Source organism: Pristiophorus japonicus, chromosome 17, assembly GCF_044704955.1.
Source record: "Pristiophorus japonicus isolate sPriJap1 chromosome 17, sPriJap1.hap1, whole genome shotgun sequence".
Classification (NCBI taxonomy): domain Eukaryota; kingdom Metazoa; phylum Chordata; class Chondrichthyes; family Pristiophoridae; genus Pristiophorus; species Pristiophorus japonicus.
Genome location: NC_091993.1, coordinates 35,433,500 through 35,448,880, shown reverse-complemented (window position 1 = coordinate 35,448,880; position 15,381 = coordinate 35,433,500). Strand labels below are relative to the sequence as shown.

General features: G+C 50.9%; 1 protein-coding gene across 1 annotated transcript in view; it reads right to left on the bottom strand.

Moving 5' to 3' along the window:
• Positions 1-317: 317 nt before the first annotated feature.
• The window catches only part of anpepb.1 (alanyl (membrane) aminopeptidase b, tandem duplicate 1), a 103,446-nt gene continuing 88,382 nt past the window's right edge, over positions 318-15,381 (bottom strand). The window contains exon 20 of the mRNA XM_070858662.1: positions 318-2,880. Within this exon, the coding sequence (XP_070714763.1) occupies positions 2,716-2,880 (165 nt within the window). The 3' untranslated portion in view covers positions 318-2,715. The remainder of the gene's footprint in view (positions 2,881-15,381) is intronic.

Genomic DNA, 15,381 nt, shown 5'->3' with positions numbered 1-15,381 from the left:
CGTTATGTGAGAGTGGGGAGGAGGAAAGTCCCCTAACCCCCCCCCGTTAAAGTGCTGTGTTCCTGTCAATCAACCGAAAATCATCAGAAATAAAACCCAAAGATGAAAGGAAAGCGGGTATATCAGGTTGTAAGCGGAAAGATGGGTTCGGTTGCACTGAGTCCCCTGGATGCAGCTCAATGCTCCCTCAGAATGCACAGGTTTCAGAAATCTACAGGAAATCGTGTTTTGAGTCTATTTAGACACAGGTTGGGAAATTCCTCCCTCAAAAAGCCCCAGCTTGGAGAGTGAATCACTGAGTTTAACCAACACACAGATAATGTTTTTGAACAATTTTTAATGGGAGCTTTTATTTGGAAAAGTTACTATAAACATTTCTGATTGTGCTACAGACACAAGTTGCATTCTTACACGGTGTTTTCCGCTGGTGTTCTGAGAGTCACAAAGTTCACCGTGACTTTCATTCAGTTCTTTAATTGCCTGCAGTGTAACATGGACAGGCACAAGATCTCATTGTTCCATCAGATAGTCGCCATCCTGTGACAATCTGTACAACGCTGACACATGTTGCAAATTCTCAGCAATTTATTATCTGAATTTTTTATGGGAATGTTTGACTGGAGTTTGGTTTCATGTTTTCGGCTATGAACTGTGGGTCAGGCAGTGCAGGGAAATGGATCTACTCAAGAATCACAAGTCCTTGCGCCATTTTTCTCAGAGGCCTTCTGTTGTCAGAGGCATTTTTTCCTCCGTTATTAATTTAATAAAATTAATTCAATGAAATATTTTACTGTTTCAGGTGCTATTTAGAAACATTATCAAAAGGCCATGCATTCACACCGTCCCTGGAAGTGATGTGATAATACAGTGACCTACACAACACATGTCATTATTAATGCAGTTATTTCTTTAAAGCATAATCCATACACCAAAAATTCATTCTACAAAGCTGAATTAACCCATCAGATTGTTTAATAATAAACAATATTTCAATCATATATTTGTGACACTTTTCTCTATAAATGAAGACATTGATCTAATCTAGCCGTGTCCCTTGTCTGCTATGGGATCGTGTAAACCCTTTACAAGTCTGTCCTCATCACTGAGATTCCTGTTCTAAATATTTAATATTTTGCTTTAAACTAGACAACATCAAACTGCAACACTGTGTCAATGAAACCAGCGGAAACTTTTAACTCTCGGGATTCCCAACAACCAATCAAAATAAAGCAACAATGAAAGAGGCTGTCCAATCACTACAGCCAATGGGCAAAGGTTCAATGTAGTATCTCAGCAAAGAGAGTAATATTTCAGTAACTGATTACGGCAGTGGAAGAAACCACCTGATCTTCACTTCCATTCTAGTTCTCTCGCTCACTAAGCATGTTTGTATTGTACCGCTGTGTGTGGTAGAATATGGTGTGTAATATTACAGCCCAGCATAAATTGTAACGGGTAGGTCATGTCTAACTTGATTGACTTTTTTGAGGAGGTAACAAGGAGGGTCGATGAGGGCAGTGCGTACGATGTAGTCTACATGGATTTTAGCAAAGCTTTTGACAAGGTCTCACATGCAGACCAGTCAGAAAAATAAAAGCAAGCACATGAGATCCAGGGTAAAGTGGCAAGTTCAATCCAAAACTGGCTCAGTGGCAGGAAGCAGAGGGTATTGGTCGGCCAGTGTTTTTTGCCCCTTGCAGACTGGTTTCAGTGGGGTTCCGCAGGGCTCAGTACTCAGTCTCTTGCTTTTTGTGGTATATAGCAATGATTTAGACTTCAATGTACGGGGTATGATTAAGAAGTTTGTAGATGATACAAAAATTGGCCGTGTAGTTGATAATGAAGAAGAAAGCTGTAGACTGCAGGAAGATATCAATGGACTGATCAGGTGGGCAGAACAGTGGCAAATGGAATTTAATCTGGAGAAGTGTGAGGTAATGCATTTGGGGAGGGCTAACAAGGCAAGGGAATACACATTAAATGGTAGGACACTGAGAAGTGTAGAGGAACAAAGGGACCTTGGAGTTCATAGCCACAGATCCCTGAAGGTAACAGGACAGAGGAGGCTGAGGGGAGATATAATTGAGTTGTATAAAATTATGAGGGCTCTAGATAGAGTCCATAGGAAGCATCTATTCCCCTTAGTAGAGGGGTCAATAACCAGGGGGCATAGAATTAAAGCAATTGGTCGGGGGTCTGGAACTCACTGCCTGAAAGGGTGGTAGAGGCACAAACCCTCTACATTTAAAAAGTACTTCGATGTGCACGTGAAGTGCCGTAACTTACAGGGCTACGGACCAAGAGCTGGAAAGTGGGATTAGACTGGCTAGATATTTTTCGGTCGGCACAGGCATGATGGGCCGAATGGCTTCCTTCTGTGCCGTAAATTTCTCTGATTCTGTACTATGTTATGGTCAGCAATGCTGTGGCATTGTAACATTGCGCAGTATGGGGTGACAGGGCATGGTTGAAATGTATTGGCTTGGACAGTATTTATGGTTTTAGCTCCCTGTTCTTTGGACCATTACTCACACAGGGCCTGGAATTATTTGACTAAAACGTTCCCTCTCTTGTTTCAGACACAAGTAATAAAACATTCTCCTCTGTGGAACAGAGTTCCTGATATTCCCATCGGAAACTGCTTCCTTGCTTCAGTTGCATCCAGAAACATATTTCAATTAGATTTTCTATTTACATTAACCAGTGGCCATTCAGTTAAGGATTTTGGGGTTTGAATTCTTTGACAAACCACTCGCTAACGGGGTCCTTGTTTTCTTTCACCCATTTGATATTGGCTTTTGTTTTTTCTAAAGCCTGTTCCAGTGCTCGAGTCCCAGAGCCAAATCCAATGTGCTCATTATCTCGCTTAAACTGTTCGAGCTGTGAAGAATGAACGCAACAAAGAAAATAAGTTTCCACATGATGATTAAAGCAACCATGGACATTGTTTAACATGGATATATTCCCAAGGCCTTACTTTCTTTTGTTTAAACGTTGATAAATTAGAGTCATTAGTAAACTGAGAAACATTGGAAGAAGCTGAGGAATGAGAGATACATCTTTCACTTTGTTTTGACAGTAAAGCTTCATTCTTAACTATAACTGTAATATTCTCAATGCAATGGAGCAACTGAAATCGAGGGACACATACAAAGAATCAGGGGTAAAGGTACAGAGGTCTAGGGGTACAGATACAGGCCTCCTGATTATCAGTCCAGTAATGTAACTTCTGTACTACTGTACCCAATACTAGTATAGATACAGGGAAACTATTACCTCTGGTGCGGGAGTCTAGAACAAGGGGACATAATCATAAAATTAGAGCCAGGCTGTTCAGGAAGTGCTTCTGTGTGTTGGGAATCTGGAACTCTCTCCCCCAAAAGGCTGGGGATGCTGGGGGGAGGGGGGGTCAGTTGAAATGTTTAAGCCTGAGATCGATAGATTTGTGTTGGGTAAAGGTATCAGGGTTATGGAGCAAAGGCGAGAAATGGAGTTCAGATACAGATCAGCCATGATCTGATTGAAGGGTGGAACAGGCTGGAGGGGCTGAATGGTCTCCTCCTCTTCCTCTGTTGCTTTGTTTAAATGGTGAGAGTTTGTGACAATTCTCTACAGAAATTCCAGACATAGATTACCGAAATGCTTCAAGTCCAAGTGGCTTTGTAATATAAACACCAGTCTACAAGTCATCGAGTGTTCTGAGCTCCACGGAGAAATGAGATGAATATATTTCCCTTTCTGTTGACAGATAGCAGGGTGTTTAGGGCCCAAGCTGCAAGTAGCAGTCTGATCTTCTCCACTATGTGTTAGGTTAAATTGCTGATTGTTAATAGAAATTATTATTCAGTGCCTTGAGCAACAAGCCAACTCGGGAACTACAAAGCAACATTACAGACGGCTCAAGGCACCCGGGACCTAAAGAACAGGTGGTGGTTGGAGAAAGCACAGGCGATACAACAACTGGCCGACAGCCATGATGTGTGAGGATTCTTCATCGCAGTCAAGGCCACCTATGGGCCAAACACCCAAGGCCCCACCCCACTGCTGGCCAAGAACGGGGAAACACTCATCAAGGACACCGAGGCAGTCAGGGCCCACTGGAAGGAGCACTTTGAAGATCTCCTCAATCGAGACTCTGCCTCTGACTCGAGTGTTCTCGACTCCATCCCGCAGCATGCGACCCGCCACCACCTCAGTGAAACCCCAATGTTGCACGAGGTAGAAAAAGCCATAAGACAGCTCAAGAACAACAAGGCTACGGGAGCGGTTGGAATCCCTGCTGAGGCACTAAAGTATGGCAGAGAGGCGCTGTTGGTGCGAATACATGATCTCATCTCTCTCATCAGCAGGGAGGAGAGCATGCCGGGAGATCGAAGTGATGCAGTGATCGTGACCATCTTTAAAAAAGGGACAAGTCTGACTGCAGCAACTACAGAGGAATCTTCCTGTTGTCGGCTACTGGGAAAGTCGTCGCTAGAGTCCTCCTCAACCGTCTTCTTCCCGTGGCCGAGGAGCTCCTCCCGGAGTCGGAGTGCAGATTTCGTCCCCTGCGGGGCACAACGGACATGATTTTTGCAGTGCGACAGCTGCAGGAAAATGCAGGGAGCAGCACCAGCCCTTATACATGGCCTTCTTCGACCTTACAAAGGCCTTTGACACTGTCAACCACGAGGGTCTATGGAGCGTCCTCCTCTGTTTCGGATGCGCCCAAAAGTTCGTCAACATCCTCCGCCTGCTCCACGACAACATGCAGGCCGTGATCCTTACCAACGGATCCATTACAGACCCAATCCATATCCAGACGGGAGTCAAACAGGGCTGCGTCATCACCCCAACCCTCTTCTCAATCTTCCTCACTGCAATACTCCACCTCACAGTCAACAAGCTCCCCGCTGGAGTGGAATTAAACTACAGGACCAGTGGGAAGCTGTTCAACCTTCGCCGTCTCAAGGCCAGGTCCAAGACCACCCCAACCTCTGTCGTCAAGCTACAGTACGTGGACGAAGCCTGCATCTGCGCACATTCATAGAAACATAGAAATTAGGTGCAGGAGTAGGCCATTCGGCCCTTCGAGCCTGCATCACCATTCAATAAGATCATGGCTGAACATTCAACCTCAGTACCCCTTTCCTGCTTTCTCTCCATACCCCTTGATCCCTTTAGCCGTAAGGGCTACATCTAACTCCCTTTTGAATATATCCAATGAACTGAACTCAACAGCTTTCTGTGGTAGAGAATTCCACAGGTTCACAATTCTCTGAGTGAAGAAGTTTCTCCTCATCTCGGTCCTAAATGGCCTGCCCCTTATTCTTAGACTGTGACCCCTGGTTCTGGAACGTCCCAGCAACGGGAACATTCTTCCTGCCTCTAACCTGTCCCATCCCATCAGAATTTTATGTTTCTATGCGATCTCCTCTCATTCTTCTAAACTCCAGAGGATACAAGCCCAGTTGATCCAGTCTCTCCTCATATGTCAGTCCTGCCATCCCGGGAATCAGTCTGGTGAACCTTCGCTGTACTCCCTCAATAGCAAGAACATCCTTCCTCAGATTAGGAGACCAAAACTAAGCACAATATTCCAGGTGAGGCCTCACCAAGGCCCTGTACAACTGCAGTACGACCTCCCTGCTCCTATACTCAAATCGCCTAGCTATGAAGGCCAATATGCCATTTGCCTTCTTCATCGCCTGCTGTACCTGCATGCCAACCTTCAATGACTGATGTACCATGACACCCAGGTCTCGTTGGACCTCCCCTTTTCCTAATCTGTCACCATTCAGATAATATTGTGTCGTCCTGTTTTTGCCGCCAAAGTGGATAACCTCACATTTATCTACATTATACTGCATCTGCCATGCATTTGCCTACTCACCTAACCTGTCCAAGTCACCCTGCAGCCTCTTAGCATCCTCCTCACAGCTCACACCCGCCACCCAGCTTAGTGTCATCTGCAAACTTGGAGATATTACATTCAATTCCTTCATCTAAATCACTGATGTATATTGTAAATAGCTGGGGTCTCAGCACCGAACCCTGCGGCACCCCACTGGTCACTGCTTGCCATTCTGAAAAGGACCCATTTATTCCGACTCTCTGCTTCCTGTCTGCCAACCAGTTCTCTATCCATGTCAATACATTACCCCCAATACCATGTGCTTTAATTTTGCACACTAATCTCTTGTGTGGGACCTTGTCAAAAGCCTTTTGAAAGTCCAAATACACCACATCCACTGGTTCTCCCTTGTCCACTCTACTAGTTACATCCTCAAAAAATTCGAGAAGATTTGTCAAGCATGATTTCCCTTTCATAAATCAATGCTGACTTGGACTGATCCTGTCACTGCTTTCCAAATGCGCTGCTATTTCAGCTTTAACAATTGATTCCAACATTTGCCCCACTACCGATGTCAGGCTAACCGGTCTATAATTCCCTGTTTTCTCTCTCCCTCCTTTTTTTAAAGTGGGGTTACATTTGCTACCCTCCAGTCCATAAGAACTGATCCAGAGTCAATAGAATGTTGGAAAATGATGACCAATGCATCCACTATTTCTAGGGCCACTTCCTTAAGTACTCTGGTATGCAGACTATCAGGCCCAGGGGATTTATCAGCCTTGAATCCCATCAATTTCCCTAACACAATTTCCTGACTAATAATGATTTCCTTTAGTTCTTCCTTTTCACTAGACCCTCGAACCCGTAGTATTTCCGGAAGGTTATTTGTGTCTTCCTTCGTGAAGACAGAACCAAAGTATTTGTTCAATTGGTCTGCCATTTCCTTGTTCCCCATTATAAATTCACCTGATTCTGACTGCAAAGGACCTACATTTGTCTTTACTAATCTTTTTCTCTTCACATATCTATAGAAGCTTTTGCAGTCAGTTTTTATGTTCCCTGCAAGCTTACTCTCATACTCTATTTTCCCCCTCCTAATTAGAGCCTTTGTCCTCCTCTGCTGAATTCTAAATTTCTCCCAGTCCTCAGGTTTGCTGTTTTTTCTGGCCAATTTATATGCCTCTTCCTTTGATTTAACACTATCCTTAATTTCCCTTGTTAGCCACGGTTGAGCTACCTTCCGTTTTATTTTTACTCCAGACAGGGATGTACAATTGTTGAAGTTCTTCCATGTGATCTTTAAATGTCTGCCATTGCCTATCCACTGTCAACCCTTTAAGTATCATTTGCCAGTCTATCCTAGCCAATTCACGTCTCATATCATCGTAGTTACCTTTCCTTAAGTTCAGGACCCTAGTCTCTGAATTAACACTGTCACTTTCCATCTTAATAAAGAATTCTACCATATTATGGTCACTCTTCCCCAGGGGGCCTCGCACAACAAGATTGCTAATTAGTCCTCTCTCATTACATAATACCCAGTCTAGGATGGCTAGCTCTCTAGTTGGTTCCTTGACATTTTGATCTAGAAAGCCATCCCTAATATACTCCGGGAAATCCTCCTCCACCGCATTGCTACCAGCTTGGTTAGCCCAATCTATATGTCAATTCAAGTCGCCCATGATAACTGCTGTACCTTTATTGCACGAATCCCTAATTTCTTGTTTGATGCCATCCCCAACCTCACTACTACTGTCCCCAACCTCACTACTACAGAGGCTGAACTCCAGCATATAGTCAAATGAGGCGTACAAAAGCATGGGCCTTATGCTAAACATCCGTAAGACAAAGGTCCTCCACCAGCCTGTCCTCACCACACAGCACTGGCCCCCAGTTATCAAGATCCACAGGCGACCCTGGACAACGTGGACCATTTCCCATACCTCGGGAGCCTCTTATCAACAAAAGCAGACATTGATGACGAGATTCAACATCGTCTCCAGTGCGCCAGTGCACTCTTCGGCCGCCTGAGGAAAAGATTGTTCGAAGACCAGGCCCTCAAATCTATCACCAAGCTCATGGTCTATAGGTCTGTAGTAATACTCGCCCTCCTGTATGGCTCAGAGACATGCACCATGTACAGTAGACACCGCAAGTCGCTGGAGAAATACCATCAACGATGCCTCCGCAAGATCCTATAAATTCCCTGGGAGGACAGACGCACCAATGTTAGCGTCCTCGACCAGGCCAACATCCCCAGCATTGAAGCACTGACCACACTTGATCAGTTCTGCTGGGCAGGCTACATTGTCCGCATGCCAGACACGAGACTCCCAAAGCAAGCGCTCTACTCGGAACTCCTTCACAGCAAATGAACCAAAGGTGAGCAGAGGAAACGTGACAAGGACACCCTCAGAAGCTCCCTGATAAAGTGCGACATCCCCACTGACACCTGGGAGTCCCTGGCCCAAGACTGTCTAAGTGGAGGAAGTGCATCCGGGAGGGCACTGAGCACTTCGAGTCTCATCGCCGAGAGCATGCAGAAACCAAGCGCAGGCAGCGGAAACAGCGTGCGGCAAACCAGTCCCACCCACCCCTTCTCTCAACGACTATCTGTCCCACCTGTGACAGGGTCTGTGGTTCTCGTATTGGACTGTACTGACGCTCCAAAAGTGCGGCGCTACCTCAGTACTGCCCCTCCGACACTGCGGCGCTCCCTCAATACTGCCCCTCCGACAGTGCAGCACTCCCTCAGTTCTGCCCCTCCGACAGTGCGGCGCTCCCTCAATACTGCCTCTCCGACAGTGCAGCACTTCCTCAGTACTGCCTCTCCGACAGTGCAGCGCTTCCCCAGTACTGCCCCTCCGACAGTGCGGCGCTCCCTCAGTACTGCCCCTCCGACAGTGCGGCACTCCTTCAGTACCGCCCCTCCGACAGTGCGGCACTCCCTCAGTACCGCCCCTCCGACAGTGCGGCACTCCCTCAGTACTGCCCGTCCGACAGTGCGGGACTCCTTCAGTACTGCCCCTCCGACAGTGCGGGCGCTCCCTCAGTACTGTTCCTCCGACAGTGTGGCACTCCCTCAATACTGCCCCTCCGATAGTGCAGCACTTCCTCAGTACTGCCCTCCAACAGTGCGGCGCTCCCTCAGTACTGCCCCTCCGACAGTGCGTCACTCCCTCAGTACTGCCCCTCCGACAGTGTGGCGCTCCCTCAGTACTGCCCCTCTGACAGTGTGGTGCTCCCTCAGTACTGCCCCTCTGACAGTGCAGCTCCCCCTCAGTACTGCCCCTCCGACAGTGCGGCACTCCGTCACTGCTGCCCCCCCCGACAGTGCGGCACTCCCTCAGTATTGCCCCTCCGACAGTGCGACGCTCCCTCAGTACTGCCCCTCCGAAAGTGCGGTGCTCCCTCAGTACTGCCCCTCCGACAGTGCGGCGCTCAATCAGTACTGCTCCTCCGACAGTACGGCACTCCCTCAGTACTGCCCTGCCAACAGTGCGGCACTCCCTCAGTGCTGGCCCTCCAACAGTGTGGCGCTCCCTCAGTACTGCCCTCCAACAGTGCGGCACTCCCTCAGTACTGCCCCTCCGACAGTGCGTCACTCCCTCAGTACTGCCCCTCCGACAGTGTGGCGCTCCCTCAGTACTGCCCCTCTGACACTGTGGTGCTCCCTCAGTACTGCCCCTCTGACAGAGCAGCTCCCCCTCAGTATTGCCCCTCCGACAGTGCGACGCTCCCTCAGTACTGCCCCTCCGAAAGTGCGGTGCTCCCTCAGTACTGCCCCACCGACAGTGCGGCGCTCAATCAGTACTGCTCCTCCGACAGTACGGCACTCCCTCAGTACTGCCCTGCCAACAGTGCGGCAATCCCTCAGTGCTGGCCCTCCAACAGTGCGGCACTCCCTCAGTGCTGCCCCTCCGACAGTGCGGCACTCCCTCAGTACTGCTCCTCCGACAGTACGGCGCTCCCTCAGTACTGCCCCTCCGACAGTGCGTCACTCTCTCAGTACTGCCCCTCCGACAGTGTGGCGCTCCTTCAGTACTGCCCCTCTGACAGTGTGGCGCTCCCTCAGTACTGCCCTCCAACAGTGCGGCACTCCCTCAGTGCTGCCCCTCCGACAGTGCGACACTCCCTCAGTACTGCCCCTCCGACAGTGCGGCGCTCCCTCAGTACTGCCCCTCCGACAGTGCGGCGTTCCCTCAGTACTGCCCCTCCGACAGTGCGGCATTCCCTCAGTACTGACCCTCCGACAGTGCGGCACTCCCTCTGTACCGCCCCTCCGACAGTGCGGCGCTCCTTCAGTACTGACCCTCCGACAGTGCAGCGCTCACTTAGTACTGCCCCTCCGACAGTGCGACACTCCCTCAGTACTGCCCCTCCGACAATGCGGCACTCCCTCAGTACTGCCCCTCCGACAGTGCGGCGCTCCCTCAGTACTGCCCCTCTGACAGTGTGGTGCTCCCTCAGTACTGCCCCTCTGACAGTGCAGCTCCCCCTCAGTACTGCCCCTCCGACAGTGCGGCACTCCGTCACTGCTGCCCCCCCCGACAGTGCGGCACTCCCTCAGTATTGCCCCTCCGACAGTGCGACGCTCCCTCAGTACTGCCCCTCCGAAAGTGCGGTGCTCCCTCAGTACTGCCCCTCCGACAGTGCGGTGCTCAATCAGTACTGCTCCTCCGACAGTACGGCACTCCCTCAGTACTGCCCTGCCAACAGTGCGGCACTCCCTCAGTGCTGGCCCTCCAACAGTGTGGCGCTCCCTCAGTACTGCCCTCCAACAGTGCGGCACTCCCTCAGTACTGCCCCTCCGACAGTGCGTCACTCCCTCAGTACTGCCCCTCCGACAGTGTGGCGCTCCCTCAGTACTGCCCCTCTGACACTGTGGTGCTCCCTCAGTACTGCCCCTCTGACAGAGCAGCTCCCCCTCAGTATTGCCCCTCCGACAGTGCGACGCTCCCTCAGTACTGCCCCTCCGAAAGTGCGGTGCTCCCTCAGTACTGCCCCACCGACAGTGCGGCGCTCAATCAGTACTGCTCCTCCGACAGTACGGCACTCCCTCAGTACTGCCCTGCCAACAGTGCGGCAATCCCTCAGTGCTGGCCCTCCAACAGTGCGGCACTCCCTCAGTGCTGCCCCTCCGACAGTGCGGCACTCCCTCAGTACTGCTCCTCCGACAGTACGGCGCTCCCTCAGTACTGCCCTTCCGACAGTGCGTCACTCCCTCAGTACTGCCCCTCCGACAGTGTGGCGCTCCTTCAGTACTGCCCCTCTGACAGTGTGGCGCTCCCTCAGTACTGCCCTCCAACAGTGCGGCACTCCCTCAGTGCTGCCCCTCCGACAGTGCGACACTCCCTCAGTACTGCCCCTCCGACAGTGCGGCGCTCCCTCAGTACTGCCCCTCCGACAGTGCGGCGTTCCCTCAGTACTGCCCCTCCGACAGTGCGGCACTCCCTCAGTACTGACCCTCCGACAGTGCGGCACTCCCTCTGTTACGCCCCTCCGACAGTGCGGCGCTCCCTCAGTACTGCCCCTCCGACAGTGCGTCACTCCCTCAGTACTGCCCCTCCGACAGTGTGGCGCTCCTTCAGTACTGCCCCTCTGACAGTGTGGCGCTCCCTCAGTACTGCCCTCGAACAGTGCGACACTCCCTCAGTACTGCCCCTCCGACAATGCGGCACTCCCTCAGTACTGCCCCTCCGACAGTGCGGCGCTCCCTCAGTACTGCCCCTCCGACAGTGCGGCACTCCCTCAATACAGCCTCTCCGACACTGCGGTGCTCCCTCAGTACTGCCCCTCCGACAGTGCGGCACTCCCTCTGTCATGTATGTAACCTTCATGTAACAACACTGCATACTGTATATACCTAAGAAATGCACACCTTGACCACAGGGGGGTGAACTTATGGGAGACACTCCTCACCTGGTCATCCAGGTATATAAAGGGAGGTTCCATGCTGAGTCATCACTTCTTGGTCCTGTGAATAAAGGTTCAGGTCACAGAGTGACCTTGTCTGCAGAACGTGCCTCGTGTGAATTTATAGTAGTGTGTAAGGACATTACAGTTGGCGACGGGAAACGGCAATCAACGACTCACGAGAGTGGACACCGGCAGCACGGAGGAACGGTACTGTGTTGGTGAGGACAGGGCCGATTTTGTTGAGAGGCTCCAGCAGAGATTTCTCACAAAGGACTGGCTGGGAGACGCAGCGGCCGACAAGCGAAGGGCTCATCTGCTGACCAGCTGTGGACCTAAGACGTACGTGCTGATGAAAGACCTGCTAGCACCCGAGAAGCCGGCGGACAAAACCTTTGAAGAGCTCAGCAAACTGATCGGTGAGCACCTCAAACCGGCAAGCAGTATACACATGGCCCGACACCGATTCTGTACCCACCGGCGTTGGGAAGGACAGAGCATACCGGACTTCGTTGCGGACCTTCGGCGCTTGGCCAGCCTCTGTAAGTTCACAGACGCCTGCAGGGGGGAGATGCTAAGGGATTTCTTTATTGAGGGCATTGGTCATGCCGGGATTTTCAGAAAGCTAATTGAGACCAAGGACTTGACCTTGGAAGTGGCGGCGTTGATGGCTCAGACCTTCATGGCGGGGGAGGAGGAAACCAAGATAATATATGCGCGCAACTCTGCTTCCAATGTGGCAATGGATCAGGGAGTTAACATTGTAAACGCGACTCAGAACCCCGCAGGCAGGCAAGGGCAATTCAACACCACCCAGGCAGCAACAGACTCTAGAGTGGGCCCTCAACAGAGAAAATGGCAGGTTGAACAGACATTTACGCCATCAGGGTGGACAATGCATCCCGGGATGGGGCCATTGACACCCACTAACAGAGTGCTCAAGAGTAATCAAAGAGACAATCAGAGAGGAATGCCTGGTAACAGCTCTTTTGTTCACAACAATCTCAGCTCATGCTGGAGGTGCGGGGGCAGACATGCTGCAAAAACCTGTAGTTTTCAACAATGGACATTTAGCCAGAATGTGCAGGAAGCCCGCAGTGAGGCTAATTTATGAGGCAGATGAACCAGAAGAGGGGTCTGAAAGGCAGGTTGATGCTTGGGACAAAGCAATGGATGCTGAAGTTCAGTGGGTTCATGTGGCAAACATCCACAGCTCATATACCAAAACGCCACCTATGATGATGAAAGTCCTATCAAATGGCATCCCAGTATGCATGGAGCTGGACACAGGGGCCAGCCAGTCACTTATGAGTGTCCAAATATTCGAGAAACTATGGCCACTCAGAGCTAGCAGACCCAAACTAGAACGCATTGACACGCAATTACGGACGTACACCAAAGAGATCATCCCAGTGCTAGGCAGTGCAATGTTGGTGGTCACACATAATGGATCAGAGAACCGGCTGCCACTCTGGATTGTCCTGGGAAATGGTCCCGTGATTTTGGGGAGGAGCTGGCTAGCCGAGATGAACTGGAAATGGGGGGGATGTGCACGCCATTTCTTCTGTGGAGCGAAGTTCACTCTCACAGATCCTACAGAAATTTGAATCACTATTTCAACCTGGTGTCGGGACTTTCAAAGGCACCAAAGTAGTGATACGCATCAGCCCGGACGCCAGACCAGTGCACCACGAAGCCAGAGCTGTGCCATATGTGATGCGGGAGAAAATTGAGAGTGAGTTGGACAGGTTGCTAAGAGACGGCATAATTTCGCCCATTGAATTCAGCGACTGGGCAAGCCCCATCGTCCCTGTCCTAAAAACGGATGGCTCAGTCAGGATCTGTGGCGACTACAAGGCCACCATCAACCGAGTGTCACTACAAGACCAATACCCGCTTCCGAGAGCGGATGATCTTTTTGCCACGCTGGCAGGCGGCAAGCTGTTCACCAAGTTGGACCTCACTTCAGCCTACATGACTCAGGAACTGGCTGAAGAATCCAAGCTACTGACCACCATCACCACGCACAAGGGGCTGTTTGTCTACAACAGGTGTCCGTTTGGCATTCGATCAGCGGCCGCTATCTTTCAAAGGAACATGGAAAGTCTGCTCAAATCCATCCCTGGAACAATCGTATTTCAGGACGACATCCTTATCACGAGTCGAGACACCGAGGAAACCTCCACAACCTGAAGGAGGTGCTACGCCCACTGGGCCGGGTAGGCCTGCGTGTGTCCAAGTGTGTGTTTTTGGCCCCAGAGATCGAGTTTTTGGGCAGGAAGGTTGCCACAGACGGGATCCAGCCTACCGAATCCAAAATGGAGGCGATTTGTCATGCGCCCAGGCCTGGCAACACATTGGAGTTGCGTTCATTTCTGGGACTCTTGAACTATTTCGAGAACTTTCTGCCGAACTTAAGCACATTGTTGGAGTCGCTACACGTGCTCCTGCGTAAGGGTTGCGATTGGTTTTGGCGGGACTGTCAGGAACGGCCTTTCAATCGGGCGCAGAATCTGCTTTGTTCTAATAAGCTGTTGACCCTGTACAACCCCTGTAAGAAATTGGTTTTGACATGTGATGCATCATCCTATGGGGTTGGGTGCGTGTTGCAGCAGAGTAATGATGAGGGCCAACTTCAACCTGTGGCTTATGCCTCCAGGTCGCTCTCCCAAGCAGAATGGGGATATGGGATGGTTGAAAAGGAAGCACTCGCATGTGTCTACGGGGTGAAAAAGATACACCAGTACCTTTTTGGCAGAAGGTTCGAGTTAGAAACGGACCACAAGCCATTAACATCCCTGTTGTCTGACAGCAAAGCTGTCAATGCCAATGCGTTAGCTCGCATACAGCGATGGGCTCTCACGCTGGCTGCGTATGACTACACCATACGGCACCGGCCAGGCACCGAAAACTGCGCTGACACGCTCAGCAGGCTTCCATTGGCCACTACCCAGGGGGCAGCGGAACAAAGCACTGAGATGGTCATGGCCGCTGATGCCTTTGACAGCGCAGGCTCCCCCATCATAGCCCGCCAGATCAAAATCTGGACCAACAGTGATCCCCTCCTATCCTTGATTAAGAAATGTGTCCTGACTGGGGATTGGGCGCCCGCACACGAATGCCCCCAGGGAGGCCCCACTCAGCCCGTGGCCCTGGCCCACCAGGCCATGGGAAAAATGTTCCTCATTGTTGTTGATGCGTACTCGAAATGGATCGAGTGCATCATATTGAATTCGTGCATGACATCCACCACTGTGGAGAGTCTGCGTGCGGTCTTTGCGACCCACGGCTTGCCGGACATCCTGGTTAGTGACAACGGCCCGTGTTTCACTAGCTATGAATTCTGGGAGTTCATGTCGGGTAATGGCATCAAACATGTCCGGACGGCACCGTTCAAGCTGGCTTCCAATGGCCAGGCGGAACGTGCGGTCCAAACCATAAAACAGAGCATGCTCCGGATTCAAGGACCCTCCCTTCAATGCCGCCTATCGCGCCTCCTGCTGGCCTATAGGTCCCGACCGCATTCGCTCATGGGAGTCCCGCCCGTGGAACTACTCATGAAACGTACACTTAAAACTCGGCTGTTCCTCATTCATCCAGTCCTGTCAGACATTGTTGAGAGCAAGCGCCAG